Source organism: Dermochelys coriacea, chromosome 4, assembly GCF_009764565.3.
Source record: "Dermochelys coriacea isolate rDerCor1 chromosome 4, rDerCor1.pri.v4, whole genome shotgun sequence".
Taxonomy (NCBI): Eukaryota; Metazoa; Chordata; order Testudines; family Dermochelyidae; genus Dermochelys; species Dermochelys coriacea.
In genome coordinates this window covers 70,281,826-70,307,101 of record NC_050071.1, presented here as the reverse complement: position 1 = coordinate 70,307,101, position 25,276 = coordinate 70,281,826, and the positions used below count along the sequence as shown (strand labels likewise).

Sequence of the window (25,276 nt, the reverse complement as noted above, 5' to 3'; positions counted from 1 at the left end):
CTATGTGAAACTTTAGTTCATGGAATCTGTTCACTGTGCTTAGGTTAGGTTTTCATAGGTTTTGTATCTGTTAATTTTGTTTTAGCTTCAAAACCAAACTGAATGTGAAACTCAGTAGAAACAACCACCCCATCTGTTGCCTCACTTCCATCTGCCTTTTCCATCAGACCAAAAATTTGCTATTTTCCCTGAAAAGCTGGAACATCTTTTGTGGGGTTTTAGGTTGAGTTTTGAATCAGAATCCTAAAAATAGGTCAGTTTTCATCGTGGAAGAAAAGTTAACAGCCTCAGGGCTTCATTAGAAACAGTGTTGTTTAATGGTTTTAGTAGTAATCTGGAAAAGGACATGAGCAATGAGGTGACAAACTTTGCTGGTAACACAAAATAATGTAGGTTAGTCAAGTCCAGAGAAGACTGTGAGGAACTTCTGAGGAACTAACCAAGCTAGGTGAATGGTCAACACAATGGCAGATGAAATTCAGTAATGCACATTGGAGGGAAAAAAAACTATTGATGTACCTTCCTAGGTTCTAATTTAATTGAATCAGTTCACGGAAAGGACCAACCATTTGGACAGTTCAATGAAGACTTTGTTCAGTGTGCAACTGTGGTGGGGGAAAAAAATAAAACAAATGTCAAGGAACAGACTGGAGAATAATCCAGAAAGTATTATAATGCCATTATATAGATCATTGGTTCACTGTCATCTTGAATAAGGAGTGCAGTACTGGTCACACATCTCACATGAGAAATTGTAGAATTCGAGGGGGTTTAAAGAAGCTCTACTTCCAGTAAAGTTAAGCATGCATGTAAGTGTTTGCAGAATTGGGGCCGAGAATTGTAAGCTCTTGGGAGGCAGAGACCATCTTTTTGTTATATTTTCACAGTGCCTCGCACAATGGGGTCCTGATGAATTATTAGGCTCTCTAGGAACTACTGCAGTATTAAATTTAAAACAAAAAATAAAGTTTAATGGAAAAATAATTTAGTCTTTTTGTTGTGTGTTTGTACAGTGCCCGGCACAAAGGGGCCCTAGTACATGACTTGGGCTCTACTGCCTTCTTATTCAACTCCTTTCTCAGATAAACAAACTCTTCTGTTCAATCTCTCATCAAATTAGAGTTTTGCCATCCCCCTAATAAAGGAGGGCAAAAAAGAATGATTGGGGGTTGGCAAAACTCTAATTTGATGAGAGATTGACAAGAAGAGGTTTGTTCATATGAGAAAGGAGTTGAATAAGAGGGGACTTGATAAAAGTGTACACAATAATAACTGGTATAGAGAATGTAGACTAGGAACTCCTGTTCTCCCTATCATGCAAGAACAAGGGGACATACCAATGAAATGGAAAAGTGGCAAATTCAAACTAGTAAAACGAAATACTTTTTCACACAAAATACAATTAAACTTTGGAACTTTTTACCATCAGAAGTCATTAAAACCAAGAATTTAGCAACATTCAAAGATGCTCTAGATTCTTATTTGGATAGCAAATATAGTCAGAGTTATAATTAATTAGTGGTAACAAATCCTTCAGGAAGGGATATAAAATCCCATGCTTCAGGATTTAAGTGTTATGTGTATCAGTTCCAAAGGCTACTGCACCTCTGACCCTTCTGAAAGCTCCTTGAAAGCATCCTACTTAGCTTTCACACCACTAGCTGTCACCTTTCTTGGGCAGAATCCTATGACACTCTCCCATTAGATTGAGGATTTAGGCTGCAGTTCACTATGATTATTGCAACTGGTCTGAGTTTAATCCAGCACTTACAATTCTCTCAGGGGACAATGACATGTTAACCAGTGACCAGCCAACCTTCATAAACAAAGCATTGTTTACTCAGAATATAAGCATTACAGAGAAAACATATCTTAAAAACAATAAACATCTTACATGCTGATCCAAGTTTGCCAAGCTATCATCCATCTTCCACATAGAAACTTTCATAGGAATCAGAGTAGCAGCCGTGTTAATCTGTATTCGCAAAAAGAAAAGCAGTACTTGTGGCACCTTAGAGACTAACAAATTTATTAGAGCATAAGTTTTCGTGAGCTACAGCTCACTTCATCCGATGAAGTGAGCTGTAGCTCACGAAAACTTATGCTCTAATAAATTTGTTAGTCTCTAAGGTGCCACAAGTACTGCTTCTCATAGGAATGAGTACTTCCAAACCCCTCTCACAGGTTCTGTTCTTCCTGGTGACATGTCATGTCAATTCCTGGACTGAGGTGGAGTGACTTAGTACTTCCTTTCCCCCAGGGTGGTCGCTTTATACGGTTCTCAACTGTTTCTTTGTTAGTCTTCTGTAAACTGTTCAAACCAGGATGTCCAATTTCCCCCCAAGTGGGTAAGGCTTCTTCAGACTAGCTACATTAACCCCCCACCTCCCTTCCTGCAGTAAACTCCTGTAATTCTCCCCCTCATCACCTGCTGTGGAGCTGAAGTATGAACCCTAGCCCCATATGATACCTGTAATGTTTATAAAGTTGATACAATATTCTCAAAGTTAGTCCATGTGTCCATAATATCTGTCATATTACAGGCTACACTGCAACTTTCAAAAGGTGTGGGTGATAAGATTATCCCACATCTGCCTAATGTGTGGTTTCTTTCACCTTCCTCCTAAGCATCTGGTGCTGGCAATTGTTGGGAACAATATACTGGACTGAATGATCCAGTATGGCAGTTCCTATGAATTTCACTAGGCTCTTAGGGCAACATTTTAAAAAGCGATTTATGTATTTAGGAGTGAGATTGACTTTTGATGAGATTTAGGCTCCTAAAAGAAAGACTTATTGACGAAAGATGCAGACAAATACCTAGTGCAATTTTCCCAAAGGGAGTTAGGTGCTTTGGAAAAATCACACTAGGCACCTGATCTACTGACATCTTTAGGCATCTAAATACCTTGGTGCCTAAGCCACTTTTGAAAAGGGGGTTTTTAGGACCAGATCTACAAACACATTTAGATGCCTAAAGATGCAGATAGGCACCTGTGATTTATAAAATCTTCTAAGCAAATTGGGTAATAATTACCTAAGTGGCAAGGTACCTTTGTAAATCTGGCTCCTAGGCAATAATCCTGCAAGCATTTACGGGCATGCTTTGCTTTCCCCATGTGATTAGCCCCAATAAACTGAATGAGATTACTGGCGTATTAAACACACCTGTTGCAGAAACCAGCCCTTAGTTTCTTGTCAAGAGTTTCCCACAAGAAGCTCTGCCAAGGCGAGAGGGTAGAAAGCAAACAACAGGCCCCAGGAACGAGGTGTTAGTACATTTTAAGTTTTTCAATCCACTTGGGCTTCTGGGTTCAGCCTTTCTGTGGCTAGCGAAATGATCATCATCAAAGCCAGGGGCTGATCCCCCCCCCCCCGCGCCTCCCGTAGCGTCAGGTTCCGCGGGGCTCAGTAGGATGCGCGCGCTCCTCGCCCCTCCATCGGGCGCCGCTTGCCCCGCCGGCTTGTGCGGGGCTTGGCCGGGAGCCGCGCGCGGAGCAAGGGGAGGGCCGGGGAGGAGGACGGGGTGGAACGCGCGCAGGGAGCTGAGTGGACGGCTCGCGACGGCGGCGCGTGCAGCAGCTCCAGAAAGAGCCGGAGCTGGCAGCGTCGAGCCGCATTCCCAGTAGGAGCAGGGAGCCCGGTGCGGGGTTTGCAGCAAGGTGATGGGCTAGGCATCATTGCTCCACGCGCCCCGGCTTCAGCTCCCCTTCTCTCTCTGCCCTGCGGAGGGAGGATCCCTACCGCGCCTCTCCCCGGCTCCCGCTACCTGCCCCCCCCCACTCCCGCCCGTCCTTTGCCCGGGGAGCGCTCGCGTGTGGCACTGTGGTGTGGCTTCTTGTTTGTGACCCCCCCCCTCGCTTTGTGTCTCCTCTTGTACAGATGCTGAAGGTGGCAGCCTTCATGTGCGTGTGGGCAGCAGCTTGGTACAGCCAGGGTCTAGCGGCGGCGGCCGCGGGCAGGTCGGACCCCGGCAATTTTCTGGATGATAAACAATGGCTCACTACCGTCTCCCAGTATGACAAGGAGGTCGGGCAGTGGAACAAATTCCGAGACGTAAGTTCAGCCCCTCCCTACCTACTCGTCTGGGTGCACCCGCGGGTGGGTTCGGCCCTTCTACCTGGGGGGGGGGGGGCATAAGTTCTCAGACCCTCCCGTGTCTTTATTGCAGACCTTGCACGTTCCCTCCGCCCGGCCCCGGAAGGCTGGAGCGAGGCTGTGCTAAATTCTTCCCCGCAGGCTGGCTTTGACGGCCTTGCAAAATATTGGCCCTTCTGCGCAGCCATCGCAGCGGTGCGGGCTGAACTTTTCTTGAATGATGTTTCCGCGCCATGGCGGTGCGCTGAGTGTAAACACACAGCGAGCGAGGGGAAGATGTGCCCTCCCACGGTGGTGCTGCTGCTGCTGGGCGATCCCTGATGTGCTCCTGCTGCTGAGCAATAAGGATCGATCTGGTCGCCTTTAAAGAACTTTAAGCTAGAGCTGGCGGTGCGGGGGGATGTGGGCTCTACCCGGGTGGGGGTGGGGAGGGGGCTACTTGCGCAGGGTTAGTACTGGCATCATAAGTGCTGATCGTTGTTGATATATTAACTTTTCAAGGACGACGTGTGCGCCCCCCTCCCCCATTTCTTACATCGCAGGCCTCCTTGGAGGTGACAATAAAAGGGTTAACTCGGACTATGCCTTTTGCAAAGGGTCACTCAAGTAAAGGAGGCTCCCCGGTCGGATCTGGCTGTTGCATCGTTAGCTGTGATATGTCTGCCATTCTTTCCACCTGATTTGAGAGGAGCCCTGTAATAAACTGCCCTCTTCCGTTTCCAGTGTTTAAGATGTCAGGTGTGAGCTAATCCAGAGCTAGTCAATCATGTTTTTACTAGGGCATAGCCCACCTGGCCAGCTATTTTTTCCCCATTAGAATGGGAGATAGAAACACTGTACCAGCATTTGGCCTCCAGTGACCTCTGTAGCCCAAACATGAAATTCACAAGGTATCAAAGGAGCAAAGTGAAAAGAGAGGAAGAGGCAGTTGCCAGTGCAGACAATGAAGACAAATCGGGTTCAGCTTCACACATCGGTTCAAGTGCAATCATGATACTCTTGACAAATTGTTCCATGTGTAAAATGGAAAGACAGTACGTTTCTGTTTAGTGAGTCTAGTGGTTTCTTTCCCTGAAATGAGGTTAACACCACTGCTATTGAAATATGGATTGTGCCTCTCTCCTGAAATGGATTACTGCAGTAATACTAATTTCTGACTTAAAAATACGCTGTGTGTACCTTACAGTTTGTGTCAATATTGAAATTCATTTTGCAACACCAAGAAGTTCTATTGAGAAGTATTAGCAGGATAACAGACTATATGGGTAGTTGCTACCTTTTTCCTAAATACTTTCTATGAAATATACTTCAAAGATGGATCCTACTATGGAACCTAAGTAAGGGTATAAATGGCTTGTATATCATAAGATATTTCACCTGCATGGGAATAGTACCTGAACATTAAAGCTAATTCTTGCCCAAATATGAGAGTTAAATAGTGGTTCTGATCTCTCAGATCACTTCAGTTGTTGTCATAACAAACATGACAACTTAATTTAGTGGAAGCTAATGGGTTATTATTTTGTATTTTGTTTAACTTAAATGATCACTCTCCATTATCTTTGCCATGCCCTGGAGTATATATGTGTGTGTGGTTTTTGTTTGTTTTTCAATCAATCAATTCCAGGAACTATAAAGTCCTACATCTTGTAGCATTTGTGTCACCTTATCTGCTCAGTGGATTTTTATTTATCCCTTATTGAATTGGCTTAAGACTCCAATATTCAAAAGATTCTCCTCCTATAGTTTGTTGATAACACATCTCTGTAGTTGACTCTAGTGATTCTGGGGAAATGATCCTTTTCTAAAAAGGAGCCATATCAAAGCACTTCTGAATATTGTAATGTATATGTTATGTATATTTTAAGGTGAGATATGAACTTGAGAACTAAGGTTGCATGAATAAAAAATGAGCCAATTCTACATTTATGGGAAATTCACTTCCACAATGTTTTACACAAAACCTGTATTGTGAGTTATGTCAAACACCTCTTAAATACTAATATTTGTTTAAAAAAACATTAAGATGTTGTGCTTCATGTTTCTGAAAAAATATTGCAGTGCTATGTAAATATTGTAGGATGAAGTACTGTTGTGAACAATGCCAAACAACTCATAAGTTAAATTTTATAATTGAGCAAATCACTTCTGTAAGATGTCTTCCAGACAGGCTGGAGATGCTAAGTGCTGTCTAATGTCTGTCTCTTGGGTGCCCATTGGCATATACTGGATATTAGCCAGATAATTTACTCTTAAAACCCTTGGGATACCTACCTGTCATAAAGTAACTATTCTGAGTGAGCACTGAATACAGATCATTTTTAGTCAACCCTTACAAATGTACAAATATACTTTATATATATATAATATGAAGTTTGATATTTCTGTGAGGATTTTAATCTTTCTTGTACAGAATAAGAGTTGGTTGCTCTATTGTATTGAAATCTAACTTATTAGGAAATGGTTATAATAGAAAGTCTTTTGCAGTGATGTATTACTATCTTTAAACTGTTGCTGGGTTTGCAGAAATCCATAGAATATAATGGGAGCAAATCAATAACTGAATTTATCCATTTGCCCAGCAGTTTGCCAAAATAAAATAAAAGACAGAACCGATTTCAAGCGGCCTTGAACTACTACCTTCAATTCTTAGATAACTGAGTAAAACATTTTTAATGAATCGGTGAAATGTTGTATAGCTAGTAGGATGTGTTTATGACTTGTGACTTTTTGTAACACAACTCTTTGAAATTGGGGTTAGGAACTTTTAAGAAAAGCAAATGTGGACTCCTGCTTAGGACAGGACGGAACAGCACAAATACATATACTTACACACGCACACACACGGAGTTAAAATTGGAAGTGCAGCTTTGAGGCCTATATTCATAATTTTTTTCACTATTCAAAAGAAACCTGTTTTCCACAAACTGGAGGGGAAAAAAAAAACAGTTGTGTGCAGGAGATGGAATTTTTTTTTTGGTGTGAAAAAAGTATTAAAGACTTAATTTATGAAATAATGATTGATTAATATGGAAGGCAATGACTGACTTCTGCCTCATTGGCTCAATCTCTTAATAGTTTTTTCTTTCATAACGAAAGAATGTTCATAAACATGATCTTTAACTAAATCTGATCTAACATAAATTCTCTTAACTTAATGTCTCCTAGAATGTCAGCATTTTAGAGAAAGAGTTTAAACAATGCAATCATTCATTAACTTGGTAATATTGGCTTGAATCTTTACAGCTTTGTACAGACAAACACATAACTGATTTTTTTTTTTTTTTCTTTCCTGTGCCTGGAGTGTATGGGTTTTTTTTTTTTTTTTTTTTTCATTGCAGTCCTTGATCTTGGTGACAAATCTGTAGAGAATTATGAAATTTGGTCTACATGAGAGACGCATCTCCTTATAAAACACTGGAAAGCTGTGTATATGTTGGGGGCTACTGCACATAGATCAATGCCAGTATATAGAACTCTCATGGGCATCACTGGTTTTGTGCAAAAATTTAGGATAGAATATTAAAGGTGTGGTTTTTTTTCCTTTCTTCTTAGAAATACTTTAGCCCACTTGTTTTTATACACAAGGTGTACTCGTTCCCAGGAGAGCCAGAAGTGTGACAGATCCTGTGGATCAGATACTGTACTTGATACAACTTGTGCAGGAAAGAGGGGTAAAGATGCTCTAAGGTTCCAGTTATGTTTCCTCAGTCTCACTGCTAACTCGCTGCAGACCCAGTGCTCAGAATTAAGCAGTGTTCTCAGGGCTACTTTTCAGAGTAGCAGCCGTGTTAGTCTGTATTCGCAAAAAGAAAAGGAGTACCCGTGGCACCTTAGAGACTAACAAATTTATTAGAGCATAAGCTTTCGTGAGCTACAGCTCACTTCATCGGATGCATTTGGTGGAAAAAACTTTTTCCACCAAATGCATCCGATGAAGTGAGCTGTAGCTCACGAAAGCTCAGGGCTACTGTACTCTATACTAGTTTTCAATTGCCTGCTAAGTGCTTCAGCCATGCCACCTTTTCACTTAGCTACATCCTGCACAGTGGTGAGTGGGAATGGGGGGAGTGTAGCAGATGCCAATTTGAGGTGAATATTCTCTTGGCCAGATCCTGCTGGGTTTATGGTGCTTTGTGCTGATGAACTGGAGCAAAGTGGCTGGTGAATAACCAGAAATCTGGTTAATAATTCTCAAATTCATCTTAATTCACAGAGAAAGAAGAATCACTAATTCAAAATAGTAGTGTGTAAGTCGACTGGGTAGTGGTAATAGCATAATCTCTTGTTATAACATTGTAAACCCTACTACCTGATTTTTATATTAAACACTTACTATACATAATAAATCCAACAAACAAAACCTAGGCAAACTTTATTCTTTCTGTGACTTCTTTAAAGTGTTCTAGTAATCATCTCTTGCTTCAGAATGCTAAATGCCTCATGCCCCACCCATGCTATTTGCAGTAGGATCCAACCTGTGGCTTAGCTGCTGACTCTTTACTGCTTCCTGAAGAGCTGGGAGCTCAATATTCATCTCCGATAGATACTATATGCAGAAGCACAACTCTGTATATAATTTTTTTGGGGGGGGATTTGTGCATACATAATGGTGTGTTTGTAAAATAAGGTATAATAATCACACTTCCAAATTGCAATGAACTGTGGAAAAGTTCCTGTTTGGTGTAAGAGATGATACTTATACCTAGATGCACTCCCCTTCCCAATCCCTAGCCCTATGCATGCTGGCTTGGGAATATCACTGCACTAGTGTCGGCTTTTAAGAAAGCCTCACATGCACCACTTCTAGTATTACAGTAGGTTAAAAAAAGCAATAGTACATTGGGAAATTAATACTCTATTACAGTGTTTGCATTAGCATGTTAAAAGCAATAACATTTAACAGCCCAGTATATCCAGGACATTACTCGCACACTGGTTTTTCCCCACCGATACTTGGTAGTTGCACTGTTATCTCCCATAGCTACTTCTGTTGCAGCTTTTTTTGTTAAAACTAAATTGGGAAGAAAGACTACTGATTCAGAACTTGTTTAATGGTTACTTTTTTACTAAAGGGTATAGTGGGGTGTCGGCTTGGACGGAGGAAGTGGAAAGTGTCACTCAGTTTGGTGCTGATGTGGGAGCAGTGCAGGCTTCAGTTCTACTCTGAGAAACCAGTCTGGGACTAATAGCTGCTTGAGAGACTGCTGCTTGCTTGCCATAGCCTCTGAAGGGAAGGTAGGCCTGATATGGGACTACAGTAGTGATGTGATATCAATGCCACCCAGAAAAAACATGGAAAAGATTACTGCTGGATGTTCCATGCCTTTAGAACTGACAGCTAAATGAAAATCTATTGCTTTGTGCACTTGACTGGGGGACCCAGTCGGGTTGGCTGTGAGCCTACGAGTGATTGTCACACACAAAGGAGAATGACGTTTCTTTTAAGTATGTTAGTTCTGGAAGCATCACTTTCCATTTTTCTAGATGGAATCAAGCACTTCAGTGCATACATTATTTAACCAATAATGGCCAACATGTCCTTTCAAAGCCCATAATGATCAACTGAAGAATTTGAATATCTGAGGCGAGACACATGAACTATTGTGGATGTTATAAACAATGTGAAGTATTCTTTCCTACTGATGCTGTTTTGTATTACGGTAGAAGCCTTTCCCCAATAGCTAAAGGACAGGATGCTAATTGGAGAGTAGGACTTAATTGCAAATGTATTAGGAGGTTTATAATCTACCATAAATTGCATTTCATGAGACCCGTGGGTGATTTTACAAAGACCCTTCTGATTAGCAATGCTAAAATAAGACTCATTGACTTTGTGACTTAAGGTTACTTAGTCATTTTATATACCTTTTGGAAAATTTTTACTCTTGTAACCATCTGTAGAAGATTTTATGCAGATTCTATATTTGTTTGCATCACTATATTCCAGAAACTAAGGCCTAACTAACTTTGGCTGTCACATCTAGATTATCTATAGACAGACTGCTTGCAATCATACCACCTGAGTAAGGTTAGTATTGAATGATTACACACAATACTGATCAGAGAGGTGATCTCCATGGAATCTTGTGTGTTGTCCTTCTTGTTGAATCAATACTAAACCCAAACTCCAAGATGTGGTTAGAGGAAATTTGAAGGGTATAACTACACTTGGGGGGGGGGAAAAGCCATGTAGCAGCAAGTCTCAGAGCCTGGGTCAACTGACTCTGGGTCAATTTGCACTATGGGGCAAAAAACAGCAATATAGTCATTCATGCTTAGGCTGCAAATGGGCTTTAGACCCTTCCCCTTTGCTAGATTTCTAAGACCAACTGCAGCTCAAGTGGGAATGTTTACACTGCTATATTTTTAGCTTTGTACTAAAGTCTGAGTCAGTTGATCCAGGCTCTTAGACTTGCTGCTGCAGGTCTGTTGAGTGTGTTTGTAGTGGAGAGGTACCCTAAGAGTAATAACTTCTTTCACACAATATTTAAAGCCAAGTTCCAATCCACTTCTAATCATTAAACATGCTACTTTTTTGTTGCAAGCATGTTAATTGCAGTGTTCTATCTAAAATCTACCTGGAGTTCTAGATGGATATGGTGTTTGTTCTGTCCTAAACTGTTGTGCAGTATTGCCTTTTACCTCCAAGATGGTGGTGGTATGCTAAAATGACTTTTGTGTTGGATCCTTTGTGATGAAAAGATGTTTATAGCAAATAAATTAACTAGGAAGCTGTGATTGGAACATCTACGGTATTATTTTGATGTAACTACTATATGGAAGTGAATGAGATCAGATTTCAGACTGTTACACCAATGTCAGCTGTGAGGTGGGAGCATTGTCCTCTTTCACTGGGAAATGCTTTCACCTTCAACTCCGCTCCAGATGCATTACAATAATCCTGTCCAGGAGTGATTGGCTCATGAACCATTGTTCCTCTATGTAAGCAGGGTCTGAATGAGCTCTCCACTGACATCTAGTGAGGAGCAGAAATCCTAGTTTTCACTGATGAACACCCCTAACCCCATTCTCCGATTTTAAAAAACCAAACCTGTATCAATTGAATACGTTTTACTGATATATATTTAAGATGATCGGCTGAGTCCTGCCCGTTCTTCTGATTATCTGAATTTTTGATTATCTGATCTGGCCCTGGTCCCAATTAGATCAAATAATTGGATTTCCACTCTTTGTGTTTTAACATTTTTGTAAAAACACAGATTCCACATTTTTCCCATGGAAAATTGATTTCTAGGATCCCTGGTAATGAGTGGGTCATCTATGCTTTCAAATCCTGGTGTTTTGTTTTCCCAAATTAATGCTGGGTTCCCTTTCCCTCTTTATTAAAAGCTTTCTTTGCTATAAACAGAGTCAGTGCTTGTGAGAGGGAGTATTGCCTCGTAGCGGTGCCTGGAGTGGTATTTAATGTTCCCAGATTAGTGGGTGGGAGCTCGAGCTGATCCTGGCTTGTATTGTTAAGAGGAACCCCTACCTATTGAACCCAGCCCTTGTTGCTGCCAACTCCACCTATCTGAAGGGTTACTTTTAGAAGAAACTGGCTAAAGTTTCCTAATAAGCTGGAAGTGGAAGAAAGCATCAGTGTTAAAAATACCATCTGATCTTTTAGGCTTGAAAAGGAGATGAACAGGACCCTGAGACTTGCTACATAAAAACAATTAAATGCGGGCAGATCTATCCTTGGGATGGTGTATATGGAAGCTGAAGTTGCTAGGAACAATGAACTGGGGGTCTCCAGGATCATGTTGAGCAATGGATCCCTTAGTCCATCTAAGAAGGCCTTTTTTTCTAGAGAAGAGTCATCCCAGGTGTGTCTGGCCCTTTGCTTTGCTAACAAGGCCGATGTATTGAAAGGCTTTTGTTTCTAACCTATAGTATTGGGTTTCTGAATTTGAAGTGGAGCAATACTGCTAATAAACCTTTTCTTTTTATTTTGCTGGGCTACGCAGGGTGGTATTAAATCTGGGTTTCTATGATGTAGGCAAGATCAGGTATTTTATCCAAAACCAGAATATGAATGGTGCTGGTTTTGTTGGTGGCTGACCTTGAATTATTGTCAAATATTAGAGGGTGTACTCTTCTCCTTTATCAATAGAACCCTCAATCAAAATGTGATGAAGGGATTGGCCTCAAATACCTGGCTGTAGGACTCTTCCATGGTGTAGTTTTCATCTTGGGTGGCCTGGTCCTAGTTATATTAAAGCATGTACTTTAGTCTTTGTAATTATCCATTATAACTCTGTAGGTTTTTATGAAGGCAGGAGTAAAATAAAAATAGCTGAAATAGTTAACTGAAAATTTACATAATTTAAATCTGACTCCGAATGTTAACTTTTGCTTAATAAATAAGTCCATAAGAAATGTCGGTTGGGGAAACTGCTACAGTTTACTTAGAAAGTGCACTTCTCCTGTGTAGGTCATAAGGATCCAGTCTGTCTGAATATTGGCTGCTCTTTGATCTGCAGAGTGATTGGTGCTTTTCAGATATCAGTTGTGGGTACAGGAGGGTTTCATTGCATCTTCTCTCTTGGCCCCAGCTACTGTTCTCCTTCCTGTTGCATTGATAGTGGGTGGGTGTCTCGCCTTTTTTAAAATGCATATATTCTAGGGATAGCCTTATCCTCTTCTCCCCTACTGTTGTCATTGTAGATGCAGGCACTGCAAAATGTATTCCAATCATATAATACCTCAAATGCAAAGCTGCATTTCACTGATCTGAGGTTTGAAGAACAATGTGAAACTAGCTATTTTATGGGATGTCTAGATTTCATTCCTGTAGTAACAGAACTTGTGATAGGAAAGCAGGAAAAAGGTGTGTGTGTGTGTGTGTGTGTGTGTGTGTGTGTGTGTCTTAAATTGGTTTAAAAACCCTAACTTTCAGTAGTCCAGTGTTTCAGAAATGTTAGACTGCCAACTTGTGCCTAGGATGACCTTAGAGATGTCGTTTTTTTTTTTTTTTTTTTTTTTTTTAAAAACACAAGAAGGTCTTGAAGATAAATGAATTCTATGCAGATTCAGAGAACTGGTAGTGGTGGGAAGGACTAAAAAACCCATGAATAAAGCTACTTTAAGGGAAATTACTGCTTTCATAGAATAGAATATCAGGGTTGGAAGGGATCTCAGGAGGTCATCTAGTCCAACCCCCTGCTCAAAGCAGGCACAATCCCCAATTTTTGCCCCAGATCCCTAAATGGCCCCCTCAAGGATTGAACTCTCAACCCTGGATTTCGCAGGCCAATGCTCAAACCACTGAGTTATCCCTCCTCCCTTCTGAAGAGCTATGAGATCTTTGCTCACCAATTTTCATAAAACTTGTATTTGTCATGCCTTTTTGGTGACTTTAGTATTACAATCTATAATAAATAAAGTGAATTTCATTGATTAATTTTAGAATGAAATTAGTAACTGGAAAAATGGCCAGTATTTTTTTTTAAAACCTGTGACAATTATAAATTACTGTATTGTGTCATATACTTTAGATTCTAGAAAGTAAATCTAAAACTTTCAGCATTTTTAAATGAAGATATGTAAATCTAAGTGAAGTCTATTTAGGATTCATATTTTCTTGCACACTGGAACTCTTTAATTTGTATGATCATCTTCAGTTTGTTTTCCTATGTGGGGAAGCGTTTGGGAGGGGGGGGTCAATTTTGGTCTATCTTTCAACCTTTGTTTCTGTGAAGAACTTTTTCTTTTTTTCTTCTTATGTTCTGTAGTAATCTCAAACTATTAACTTTAAACAACTCTCTCTTGGAAAGCACTGGCTTGGAAGCTCTTTATCTGACAGATATTTAGGAGTAAAGTAAACTGTAATATTCTTTCTTTAGATTGGCTTTATAATCTAAGGTAAAGCAGATAACTCTGTTCATCTTATCTTTTATCTCCTTTCTCTGAACAATAATCTCTAGTTTACTTGCTCAAGGTTATTTAGTGGATATGGATATTCACGGCTTGTCATGTCTTACTCAAATCTTATTGGGATTGACTCCTGCCATCTGTGCCTACTATAGTGTAGTATAAATAGCTTTGATACAGTAATACATGGTGGTAGCAGCAGAAGCTGCAAGAGTTGTTTTATAGTGAGGAGGAAGAATGAATGCAGCTACAGGATTCATTATTATTAGAAATTCTATATAGAATAGCTGGAATATTCAGATTTTTCACTCTAATCCCTTTTTAATCTCTTCACATTTTTTCAGTAATCATTTAAAATATTTGAAAGAGCTCTTTCAAATAGCTGTTTCAAAGATGTAATACTAAAGTACTAATATTTGAACAATTTGTAGATCTTTTCAGATTTAAGCCCCTAATATTAAGTACTGAAAATGAAAATAGCTTGAATTTCAGGCATGCTGAGGAGCCACAACTCTGTGTAGAGGTGAGGAAAAATTGAAAAATTTTTCTGCTGAAAAATTGGGCCACTTAGTTAGGTTCTGGGCCTGTGATTCTTAAATTCATTTCACTTATGAAATGTTATTTCTGACATGAGAACTTTTTCTGACAAAAATGCTTGAAATTATATTATAAAACAGCTCTCTTTGGCTTATGGTTCTGATGATGAAGATTTTTTTGAAAGTAAAATACTGTATCTGCAGCAATATTGTTATGAACTGTGCATGTCTGATTTTTAGTAAATATAATTAAACTTTTTGTATCTAAATCAATTTGTGTTAGCCTCTAGTTGAGCATATTCAGTGCTGAGAACTGCCATATCTATCATGAATACAAATATAGTAACTTAGAGTGCCAATATAGTGTTAACATATAATTTAATAAGTGACTCTATTCTCGTAATCTTCATAATAAAATTTAATTTTCAGAAAGCAGATATTTATGAGAACTAGGAGTGTAACCTTCAACATTCTCTTTTGCTTCATTGCCTGCTATTAATCACTTGTTAGCTTTTCTTGGTGATGTTCATTGATTGCATGCCTGTCCTAGGGCAATACAATAGTCTTACTACTTTGCTGCTGTTGTAGTTAATGACTTATCGGGGAGATGCTGTGCACTGTAGAGGAAGAAGCACAGGATTGGAAGTCAGGAAGAGTTGGGTTAAAATCCCTTCCCCATTAAAGTTAATGGCAAAATTCCCATTCATTTCAGTTGGTCCAAGATTTCGTCCCTAAATTCTAATCCTAGCTCTCATTGCATAGGGGCAACACAATACAGGACTGAACCTGCAAGATGTTGAATAGCTAGGGTGTTCAGGATCCTCAGCTCTCAATGAGATGAAGTTTCTCTCTATTTGGCCCATAGAAACTTGCCTAATACACACAATGTCTGAAGGTTTGCTACGAGAAATTGTCATTACTCTAATCATTTTTTCAGGAGCAACAAATACACAATACTTGGGTTAGGAGAGACTGCTCTAGACTCAATTTCTCTCAGCAGAATCTATTAGGATAGTCTGCTTTTTAGCTGAGTTGTTGTTAGAACAGCAGGAACCTTCAGGGCTATTCATGGCTGAAGACTCGGTGCTGCTTTGATAGACGGAAACAAACTGGAGTGTGCATGAATTCCTTTGCTTATGAAAGCTGTGTATTGCTGTGTTCTATTGGGTGTGAAAAGCTGACCCCTTTTATTTTAAATATAGGGGAATGTTTTATTAAAGCAACAGGTTTATTTTTCTTTTTAAGACTAAATATTGGGAAGAAGAACCTTATTCTTAATTATAAAAATTGTAAGGTTTTTTCTATATTTTTATGTTTTAGCTATTGTATTACTGCCTAAACAAATCCTGCAGGAACCCAAAACAATGGTTGTAGATAGACTTCTCTGGTGCTCAAGTGGACAACAGCAGGAATCAACTGTATAAAACTAGTTCCACTCCCAACTGGAGAAATGCATAAAACAGTTTGGTTAGCGTCAGGAGCCCTGCTTGAACCTCGGGAGAAGTTTAGGCAGGAACTTTCTAACAAATAAACTTTTGCCTTGAGGGAGGAGGCACGGGCTGGGGCATGCATCAGACTGTCAGAAAGGCAGCAATTGCCAGGATTCTGCGTGTTTTTCATAGCTCCAATGCTTAGGAGTTGCTTGGATCAAGTGTAATCCTCCGTAACTGGCAAGGAAACGCTAAGTTTAGGTAAGACCATATGTTCATGCTTTTGTTTTAACCCCTTCTTCTCTGCTTGTGATGTTTCTATGGCTGAATAAAACATACTCTTTTGAACAAGTTAGTTTCTGTAATTGCATTTACCTGCTGAACACCTCTCCCAGAGAGGATTCTGTAGAAGGGGCTAAACCTAGCGGGAGGTAATATAGTTAGGAAATGGATTGTTGTAACCTGCTGGTCCAGTCAAGTGTAGAGGTGAATCATGAGGTCTTGCTCTGAAAACTACAGGTCATATGGGATGTGATCACAGAGATAGAGGTCACAGGTACTGCTCATCCCTGACCTGTGACACTTGTATACTGGGTCTAAAATGGATGTTTACACAGTATGGGGACATAAAACCCAAGGTCTTTAGTGGTGGTTTGTTGGCGGTGGGTGATGAGGCAGGTTGGCAGTGGGACAACACTTTTGTGTAATGCTTAGTTCTCTTCTACAGATAATGAATCTCCAAAGGCATCCAAGTTTCACTCCCACAAAAATTTCCTGCTGCTCTCAAGTTAGCACTCTACATTTTTTTTATTCTTCTCCAACCATTCTGTACATGTGTAATTGTAGTTTACTGTTTCATGGAGAAAGTGCTAGGTGGCTCCCTCCTCCCACCCAATCTTTCAGCTTTTGAAAGTGGGATGTCTGATGTGGTGACTTCTAAATTGTGGTAGTTATGGGTACCTATAGCTAGACTTCATCTAGAATTATATATGCTCCACATCTGTCAAAATCTGACCCTACGTGTCTAAAACTGGACATGCAACCTAAGCCCCCGACAATTGGTGGCTGCTGTAATGTTTTTAGCCCACATTTTACTAAATAACAAAGGAAGCTAAATAACTCGTTGAAAGGGCTATAAAAATGCACAACTCTGATTTCCTGATGTTACCAAAGTTCAGCTAGCTACCAAATCCATAAAGTCCCATTGATTGGATAAGTAGTGCCTTAAACATTTTTTTTTCTGTGCATAAGAAGAGTAATATGGATTAACTGCTCCAATGGACTTATTGGCAATTCTAGGTTTCTAACTTGAGTATGTAATGCTGAATAAGCAAGAATATGTTCAGTCCCCAAAGTGTGGCTTGTGGAAAGAAGTATCAAAATTATTAGTATTGTCTTAAATGTCAGATGTCTTTTGTATGTATTTAGACATTTCTAGAGTATTGTAGTGTAGAATTTAACCTCAGACATCTTAAAGGTACTGAAGGATTCCTAACTAATTTTCTCTTTGTTAAATAAGAAAATAGCTTATTTAAATTAGAATCTAGCTAATACTACCCACAACATTATGAAATGTATAACTTATATTTCATAATAGAGTGTGTCCTTACCCCTCAGACTGAGTTTGCTCCTGTCACTTGAAAAACCTAGAGGAATTTTTGGCCGTGACTTTTGAATAAGTACTGAGCATGTTTAAGCTTCTTAAACAATGATTTCTAGAAAAGTTTTGTTACCTTGTGCACGTCTTTTAAACACTTACTGCCAAACAGGTTTCAGAGTAGCAGCCGTGTTAGTTTGTATTCGCAAAAAAGAAAAGGAATACTTGTGGCACCTTAGTCTAACAAATTTATTTGAGCATAAGCTTTTGTGAGCTACATCTGATGAAGTGAGCTGTAGCTCACGAAAGCTTATGCTCAAATAAATTTGTTAGTCTCTAAGGTGTCACAAGTACTCCTTTTCTTCTAAAATATGCAAGTGTGAGACAGTAATGGGAGTGAGAAGGAGTGAGGGAGCTGCCTACAAGGAGACTTAAGCAGGCTTTCTAAATGAGCCAACCAGACACATGAAGTGTGGGGAGAGAACCTCAAGTAGTAGTTCTTTGGGAAGAGCTGACTCTTTCGGAAGACTTCATGGGAGTCAACTCTGAGCAGGGCAGCAGCAAGCCAAACCCCAGAGCAGGTCATCATCTACGGACTCTGAAGGAACTATATTGCTCAACTCAGACTCTGAGGTAAGAGCCATGCCCAGGGACAGATTTTTGGAACTCTGAGTTTTACTTCAGAGGTGTCTGTTTGGTTTTTGGCTTTGGTGTGGGTTTTTGTTTTTTTTTTTTGGTCTGAATAAGCTTAGACCCTAGTAAGGGTGGTGACTGGATGGCAAGAGAATTAAGTCTGTATAAAAGATGCCTAGAAGATGGAGAATAAAGAACAGGGCAATGCAGAGGCAAATCTGGCCATGAGGGGGACACAAGGGGTGGCCAACTTGTTTACAGTACACTTCTTTGAGAAGGAAAAATGTCTTTTTTTTTTCTGACTTGGATTACTGCAGGAAGATGTACACTTTTAGAACTTCATTTATCTGAAAACAGAAAAATAACTTGCATATGAATTTTAGCTATTTCACATTTAGGACCTAATTGTGTGTTGCTTTTATTAGTAAGGGGTTAGGATTTTTAGTGTTCACTTACAGCCATAAGAGCGTCTTAATTTTTTTTACCATAGTGCAATGGTGACAATTAAAGATTCATAATAGAATTGCACAACAAATCTAAATGATGTCAGTGTTTATCAACACATTTGGGGACAATGTATACCTTCAAATCAGCGGCACTGCGATGGGTACCCGCATGGCCCTACAGTATGCCAACATTTTTATGGCCGACTTAGAACAACGCTTCCTCAGCTCTCGTCCCCCAATGCCTCTACTCTACTTGCGCTACATTGATGACATCTTCATCATCTGGACCCATGGAAAAGAAGCCCTTGATGAATTCCACCATGATTTCAACAATTTCCATCCCACCATCAACCTCAGCCTGGACCAGTCCACACAAGAGATCCACTTCTGGGACACTACGGTACTAATAAGCGATGGTCACATAAACACCACCCTATATCGGAAACCTACTGACCGCTATTCCTACCTACATGCCTCTCGCTTTCATCCAGATCGCACCACACAATCCATTGTCTACAGCCAAGCGCTACGATATAACCGCATTTGCTCCAACCCCTCAGACAGAGACAAACACCTACAAGATCTCTATCAAGCATTCTTATAACAACAGTACCCACCTGCTGAAGTGAAGAAACAGATTGACAGAGCCAGAAGAGTACCCAGAAGTCACCTACTACAGGACAGGCCCAACAAAGAAAACAACAGAACGCCACTAGCCATCACCTTCAGCCCCCAACTAAAACCTCTCCAACGCATCATCAAGGATCTACAACCTATCCTGAAGGACGACCCATCACTCTCACAGATCTTGGGAGACAGGCCAGTCCTTGCTTATAGACAGCCCCCCAACCTGAAGCAAATACTCACCAGCAACCACACACCACACAACAGAACCACTAACCCAGGACCCTATCCTTGCAACAAAGCCCGTTGCCAACTCTATCCACATATCTATTCAGGGGACACCATCATAGGGCCTAATCACATCAGCCACACTATCAGAGGCTCGTTCACCTGCACATCTACCAATGTGATATATGCCATCATGTGCCAGCAATGCCCCTCTGCCATGTACATTGGTCAAACTGAACAGTCTCTGTAAAAAAAGAATAAATGGACACAAATCAGACGTCAAGAATTATAGCATTCAAAAACCAGTCGGAGAACACTTCAATCTCTCCGGTCACTCGATTACAGACCTGAGGGTGGCTATCCTTCAACAAAAAAGCTTCAAAAACAGACTCCAACAAGAGACTGCTGAATTGGAATTAATTTGCAAACTGGATACAATTAACTTCGGCTTGAATAGAGACTCGGAATGGATGAGTCATTACACAAAGTAAAACTATATTTCCCCATGTTATTTCTCACCCCCACCCCACCCCCACTGTTCCTCAGATGTTCTTGTTAACTGCTGGAAATAGCCTACCTTGCTTGTCACCATGAAAGGTTTTCCTCCTTTTCCCCTCACTGCTGCTGGTGTTGGCTCATCTTAAGTGATCACTCTCCTTACAGTGTGTGTGATTAAAACCCACTGTTTCGTGTGTGTGTGTGTAATCTCCCCACTGTTTTTTTTTTTCCACCGAATGCATCCGATGAAGTGAGCTGTAGCTCACGAAAGCTTATGCTCAAATATCTTTTAGTCTCTAAGGTGCCACAAGTACTCCTTTTTCTTTTTGTGAATACAGACTAACACGGCTGCTACTCTGAAATTTATCAACTGTTTATTTCAGTTTAGAAAAACGAAAATAAATGTGAAACCAAAAAGAGCTGTATTTTCAGAATTGACAACTGGTCCTTCAGTTGTTTAATTTAGATACTTTTCAGCCAGGCAACTTGCTCATTAGACCAAGAACCTAGCCAAGAGCAGTCAAGCATGGGGAAGAAACAAAAGACATTGTGATTTACTGTTTTATGCTTGGCATCTGTCAAGAGATGTGCTTGATTGAAAATTTCATTTTCATATTGCTGAGTTGTTGTAACATTTAAAAAATAACCTCTTGATGATGATTAATGTTCCGTGACCCCACATCATTAAGTGGCAAATTAAAGATTAGGACTACAATAGATATTCCTTTTTCAAACCTGGGTCTCTAAGACTCTAGAGCAGGGGTTCTCAAACTTTTGTACCGGTGACCGCTTTCACACACAAGCCTCTAAGTGTGACACCCTACCCCTTATAAATTAATAACACTTTTTAAATATATATTTTAATACTATTATAAATGCTAGAGGTGAAGCAGGGTTTAGGATGGAGGCTGACCGCTCCTGACTTCCCATGTAATAACTTTGCAACCCCCTGAGAGGTCATGACCCCCAGTCTTAGAATCCCTGCTCTAGAGCACTTGTTACAATATGAAGCAAAGATTTATTAAATTTAAGTAAAGTTGAAAAACTCACTTTATTTCTGACTTTGTCACTATTTCCATCACTTTCTGCAAGACCTATTTCTTGTAGTGTTCTGCACTGATCCTGCTGAAGTCAGTAGGGATCGTTTCATTGACATCACTGGGAACTGGATCAGAATGTTGGTGGTTTTTAGTCTACCCGTGAAAACCTGCATTTGAACAGAAATATAGTTTAAATTTTTTTTCCTGAATATTTGTCTGCCTTGTGAAAAGGAAGGAAAGCAAACCAGAATTTAAGAACAAAATTAATCTTCCCCCACCCCCTCACTATAGATTCCATGGGGAATATTTAATGGTCTGTTCTGTAGTTCTGTGTGGTTGTGGTGGGTGTGTGTTTTTTTTTTTTAATGCAGGGGGGAGAGGTTTCTGCAAAATCAACCTTTTTGCTGAAGAAAATGTCAGTTTTTGCTAACTTATTTTATTTATTTTTCCTATCAGGGAAGTTGAAACAATATTTTATGGATCAGGGTAATCTGAATCTAAATACTATTTTTGTCTAACTGAATTGAAATGTGTTGTAACAAGCTAGTTCACTGCTAATTTACATCTGCTGGACCCACTGTCTTTCCTCATGGGAGTTGTAGTTGGGCTCCTATGGGTTGGACTTCCTGACTGGACTTAATCTCCTATGGTGCACTGTGGGCTCACCTCTGGCTGAACCAAGCCCCATGGAACTTCATGGGAGATGTTGTATGGCTATTCAGTGAAAATTCACAAACAAAATTAAAAATAGTCTTTCACACAACATATAAACTGTGGAATTCACTGCTGCAGGATCCACTTGAGTCCAGATATTTAGTATGATTCAAAAAGATTTGTTATCCGAATATCCATAATGAGCATTTAAGAGATTAAATTACCTGTTTCAGGGCTGAAATTGGTTACTAATGACTGGGGATTAGGAGGAGACTTAATGTTGAGGGTCTACTGATGGGTTTCTTGCACATTCATCAGAAGCATCTGGTACTGACTGCTGTTGAATTCAGGGTCCTGGATTAGGTGAACCACCCAGTATGGGAATTGGTAAGTTTCCTAATTTTGGTACAGATCACTTATTAGGATGTAGTGCAACATTTAAATTTGAGCAGTATTGTGTAGATAGTGGGGTGGTTTTTTCAGTCCCTTAGGTTGAAGACTGATGATGAAAGCTCATCTAACTTCTGGCATTGCAGTCTCAACCAATAAAGTCCAAACTTTATTTGCCCTATATATGCTGAAGCTTCAGTCACATTTGGCTGAGGTTTTGTTAGCTTTGGATGCCACTTCAGCTTTACTCTGATTACCAGTGTCATCAGAGCCCACTAAGTTCTCACATAAAATGGTGATGTGAGCGGTAATTAAAAATACCTTGATAGAACCCCTCTGGGGATGGTATATGTGGGCTGATTTGAATTACCTGTGTAACATCCTGGCTGTAAATGCAGAGTTACATAATGGACTAGATTCTGATCTGTTACTTGCATATTAAATCTAAAGTAATTCCCTTGACTTCAGTGGACTTGCTTTTGATTTTACACTGGTGCAGTAGATATCAGAATCTGGCCTAATGTCTTAGTGTAAAAATAATTTGACAGTGACTTTTGTGTTCATTATGCTGGAGTGGAAGCTCCATCGTAGTTAAGGTTGTTTTACAGATTTCAGTTTAAAACCTTTATTTTAAAAATCTCATTTGAAATGGCAAAATACAGAATGAAAGCTTTTGAGTTTTGCATGGTAGATTGATGAAAAATGAATTGATACAGAGAATAAAGTTTATTTCCCCCCTCCCCTCCCCGTAGATCTCACTTTCCTTTGTACCTTTTTCCCCCTGCCCAAGAAATCAGATCCCAGAATGTTTCAATGTTCCTCATCAAGTGTTGATTCCAACAATATTCATTATGTACAGGTAGTGGTTTCCCCCCACCCTAGATACCTTTTATACATGCTGATGTAATGGCATATGTAGGCACCAAACCAAACCTGCTACATTTTGACAAATTGTCTTCAGGGTGAACACCATTGCTGATTCTGTTCTAGTGGGAGAAAATGAGTATGAGACACTCCTATAGACTACAGAGGTATTTGGCAGGGCAAAGTTTCCTGAATGGAAAAGAGGAGAGCTGGAATGAGATGAGGTGCAGCAGCATACTTGTAGCTCAGGTACAGTAGTTGCAATGGGTCACTTTTTGCACAATTCCAATCTTAGGCTGCTCCAGGGCCCTAGCATAATTTAGACAGCCCTGAGAGCCTGTTTACATTATGCCAGAATTTCTGCCCTACCCCTTTTGTCTCTTAGATTTCTATATGGCCCAATCACGATAGTATCTGAGCACTTCAGTCGTAAATATTTATCCTCATGAGACCTAATGAGTAGAAAAAAGCACAGAGACTAGGTGGCTTTCCCAAGGTCACACAGGCTGAGGTACAGCAGGGAATTGAATGTGGGTGTCTAAATCCTAGGCTAGTACCCTAACCCAAAAAAATCCTTCCTCACCCAGTATATCTGTTCAATGTCCAGCCCCACCTTCAATACCAGGACTTGCAAAGGGGTCCACAGGAAGCAACCTTCTGGCTGTCTTCTGCAGTGTTTCTGCTCAGGCTATCCTCCCAGAGCTGTAACAGGGTCTTTTAAGACCCATTTACTCTACTCTAGTCCTATTACATGTCAAAAAAGGAGCTGGAGTGGGGTTGAAGGTGTCCCTGCAGGAGTTCAAATCTCACCTATTCTAACTGCTATTTATATTGTCATGCCCTTCACTCTCTTTATTGACTTAAGGTCAGGAACCCAAACTTCAGAAGGCAGTCCCGGGAGAGTTGCTAAACCCCCTCTATACACACTCCTTGGCAGAGAACTTGCACAAGCTTTTTGCATGTACAGTCAGAAATAGAATGCAGGTCTCTAATATGAGCAAAAACTTAAGTGAATTTGCAGACTCATCCACATATTGATAGATCTTGCTGTCATTTATTCCATGCATTTTTCTGCCTTAGCAGTACTAAGATTTTTGCAATACATTCATATTTGATGAAGCTGGGATACATGTTGTTTTTGATATTTGTTCAAGAAGAAGATTAAAGCCTTATGTGGTGGTGTGGTATGTGAAGGTGGAAAGGATTTGCAAGTCTTATTGCTGAGTACTTATTTTTCCAATGTGTTTGGTGGATAAGGTTGTTCTGATGCAGTCTTAACTGTCACTAAATGTAGTTTGCATGTGAAAAATGAGTAGGGAGATTGGGTAGTGACCTGACCCTTATGTTATAGTGTGGTCTGGCACTTTCCTTTTATAAAAGACTTCAGTGTTAAGAGTATTGATTTGCAGCAGGACCTGGAAATTTTGGTATAGTCCTGGGGTCAGTGAGGGTGATTGCAAATGGCTCATGGAAAAATCTGTTCTGGTGTGGTCAGGACTGACACGGGGGCTCTATTTTACCAAATTTCCACTGGTGTAGAACCAAGTAAGCACTCTGTCTGTGATGCAGCTTTAATATGCTGAGCAGTAGCTCTAAATTGTATTGGGGCCAGCCCACAGGATCAGGGAGTTTGTAAGTGGCTTCTTGGTGTCTTTCCCATCTCTCCTATGTGAAGTGGACTTCTGGTGCAGGAGAATCTGGTGCAGGAGAATTATTAGCCTTCTAAGAAAAACTAAGGGGTTATGAAAAGTCTCTTAGAACAAGTGCATTTCATCCTAGTCTATTTGTTTAATTTAAAATGTGGGTTGTTTTTTAAAATCTTTTCTTGAGAGATAAAAATAGATTATGCAAGTATGGAAAAGAGGATTCAATTTTGGCTAAATACTGTATATTGCTTTGCCGTCTCTCTCAAATGGTTTAATTTTCCATCTGTCAATTTTTGTTAAAGTTCCTTCCTTTCTTCTTTCTGTTCTACCTACCCATAGTAATTAAGTCTGTGCTGTAGGGAATGGGCTTTGGAGTAACTCAGGGGCCTTTTTAAACAATTTTATTGCAGTTTTCTGTTTATAGTAGGGAAAAAACAGTACACTCGCTCATACATTTTTAGTGTTCTGTTCCATACTTTTAAGAGCATGTTCATCCAGAGGTATGCTGGTGCCCAGAGTTTTGTCATATAGATGTTTGCCTACTGTATATGCTTGTTAATATACTACTTTAATCTGTTCCAGTTGCTTGATTCCAGAGGGAGCGCTCTCACTCTGTGTGTGTCTTGGGAAGTGATAGATATTTTTGATTATGTAATGAAAACCAACTAAATATGTCCATTGGAGTGTTTAAATATTTTAGATGGTGAGGGTGGGTG

General features: G+C 40.0%; 1 protein-coding gene and 1 long non-coding RNA gene across 13 annotated transcripts in view; one reads left to right on the top strand and one right to left on the bottom strand.

Moving 5' to 3' along the window:
- Positions 1 to 3,303: 3,303 nt before the first annotated feature.
- SPOCK3 (SPARC (osteonectin), cwcv and kazal like domains proteoglycan 3) overlaps positions 3,304 to 25,276 on the top strand; it is a 404,141-nt gene continuing 382,168 nt past the window's right edge. For 10 of the 12 annotated variants that reach the window (XM_043513322.1, XM_043513319.1, XM_038400864.1 and 7 more), the window contains exons 1-2: positions 3,527 to 3,662; positions 3,883 to 4,056. In XM_043513322.1, the coding sequence (XP_043369257.1) occupies positions 3,883 to 4,056 (174 nt within the window). In that variant the 5' untranslated portion in view covers positions 3,527 to 3,662. Of the gene's footprint in view, positions 3,663 to 3,882; positions 4,057 to 25,276 lie in introns of all 12 variants that reach the window. The other 2 variants (XM_038400866.2, XM_043513321.1) reach the window with 2 other exon arrangements.
- Positions 7,643 to 8,367, bottom strand: LOC122459882. The gene is made up of 2 exons (XR_006280840.1): positions 8,070 to 8,367; positions 7,643 to 7,868 (listed from the first exon to the last, which is right to left on the bottom strand). It is a non-coding gene; the product is annotated as an uncharacterized LOC122459882 (long non-coding RNA).